This window comes from Acanthisitta chloris, unplaced genomic scaffold (assembly GCF_000695815.1).
Source record: "Acanthisitta chloris isolate BGI_N310 unplaced genomic scaffold, ASM69581v1 scaffold42475, whole genome shotgun sequence".
NCBI lineage: Eukaryota > Metazoa > Chordata > Aves > Passeriformes > Acanthisittidae > Acanthisitta > Acanthisitta chloris.
Window position 1 is genome coordinate 724 of NW_008673974.1, and position 1,633 is coordinate 2,356.

Sequence of the window (1,633 nt, forward strand, 5' to 3'; positions counted from 1 at the left end):
ACAACTGGGGCAAAGCTCTGCCATGCCCGAGGGGAATCTGTGGGATTGGGATCAGGTCCAGCTCTGCCCTGGGTGTGATGTCCCAATGTTCATTCCTAGGCAGAACTGAACGTGGGTTTGGGCTGGAGAGGACCGTGAGCTTCTCCCCTTGGGCTCTGCAGAGTCAGAGGTGGAGAGGGAAATTTGGGGCATCTCAGTGACTACAGCTAAGGTGGTGGGGCTGGAATTTCCTATGGATCCAGGAACCCAGAAATTCCCACTTTTATTGCCCTTGTGTCATTTCAGGCAGTTCCTCAGGGCGCAGAAGAACTGGGAATTACAGCAGAGTCCCAAAACCTCCTCGTGTGTTTTTAGCGCTCCCTCCTCTCCCCATGAAGTGTCTATAACTCCAACTTTACTGTCCCAGTGCTCCCTCCTCTCCCCGTGACGTGTCTAACCAGCAGCATCAACCCTACCTGATGACACCTGTCCTGGTTTAACCCCAGCAGCACCAAGAACCACAGTCACTCACTCACTCTCCCACCAACGGGATGGGGAGAGAATCAGAAAGGTAAAAGCTACAAAAACTCCTGGGTTGAGATAAAGACAGTTTAATAGAGAAAGGAAAAGCTGCACACACAAGCAAAGAAAAACAAGGAATTCATTCACTGCTTCCCACAGACAGGAGGTGTTCAGCATCTCCAGGAGAGCAGGGCCCATCACGCGTAACGGTTCCTTGGGAAGACAAACACCATCACTCCAGATGTTCCCCCTTCCTCCTTCTTCCTCCCACCTTATATACTGAGCATGATGTGCTATGGTATGGAATATCCCTTGGGTCAGTTTGGGTCACCTGTCCCAGCTGTGTCTCCTCCCAGTCTCCCATGCATCCCCAATTCCTTGCCAACGTGGCAATATGGATTGCATTAATGGCCTTGACTCTGTGTAAACTCTGCTCAGCAATAACAAAAACATCTCTGCATTATCGACTCTGTGTTCAGCACAAAACCCAAACATAGCCCCATACTACCTCTATGAAGAAAGTTAACTCTACTCCAGCTCAAACCAGCACAACACCCAACGCTCCTCCAGTTCTTTAACAGCATCGTCGCTGACGTTCTCCTTGGAAAGAAAGAGATTCCCACCACCAAAGCCACCTCCACCTCACGTTGGTGCCACTGCTCAGAGTTCTTCCCTCTCTGTGAGGCTCCCGGCCCGGCCCTGCTCCCGTTCCCGGTCCCCGCGGGGCGCGGAGGCTTCGCCGCTGTCGTGGTGGATGTTGCTCGCGGCCCTGATGGCTGATTTCATGGCCGTGTCGATCCAGGCGTGAGGCTGAGCCGTGTGTTCCCCGGCGAAGTGTACTCTGTCCTCCTGAGCAAACAGAGCTTGAGAGAAGTCCACAAACTGGTAGGGGGTGAAGGCAGCGAAGGCTCCCATGGAATGTCTGTCCTCCTGCCACTTCTGGATCACGTACTGGTCGCAGGTGTATTGCAGGTGCTCCTTGCTCACCCGGTGGATCTCCGATAGGTCCTGGAAAACCACGTCCAGGCATTCCTCATCCGTCAGGGGTAGGAAGAAATCGGCATCGTCGTTCCAGGTGTAGGAAGCCAAGATGACACCCACCCCACTGGAGAAGTTGTGGCTGGGGGGGGGG

General features: G+C 53.6%; 1 protein-coding gene across 1 annotated transcript in view; it reads right to left on the bottom strand.

Moving 5' to 3' along the window:
* Positions 1-1,161: 1,161 nt before the first annotated feature.
* IL4I1 (interleukin 4 induced 1) overlaps positions 1,162-1,633 on the bottom strand; it is a 3,081-nt gene continuing 2,609 nt past the window's right edge. Inside the window, 2 exon segments of the mRNA XM_009075133.1 lie at positions 1,162-1,627; positions 1,629-1,633. The exon segment at positions 1,629-1,633 is cut by the window's right edge and continues 361 nt beyond it. Of these exon segments, the coding sequence (XP_009073381.1) occupies positions 1,162-1,627; positions 1,629-1,633 (471 nt within the window).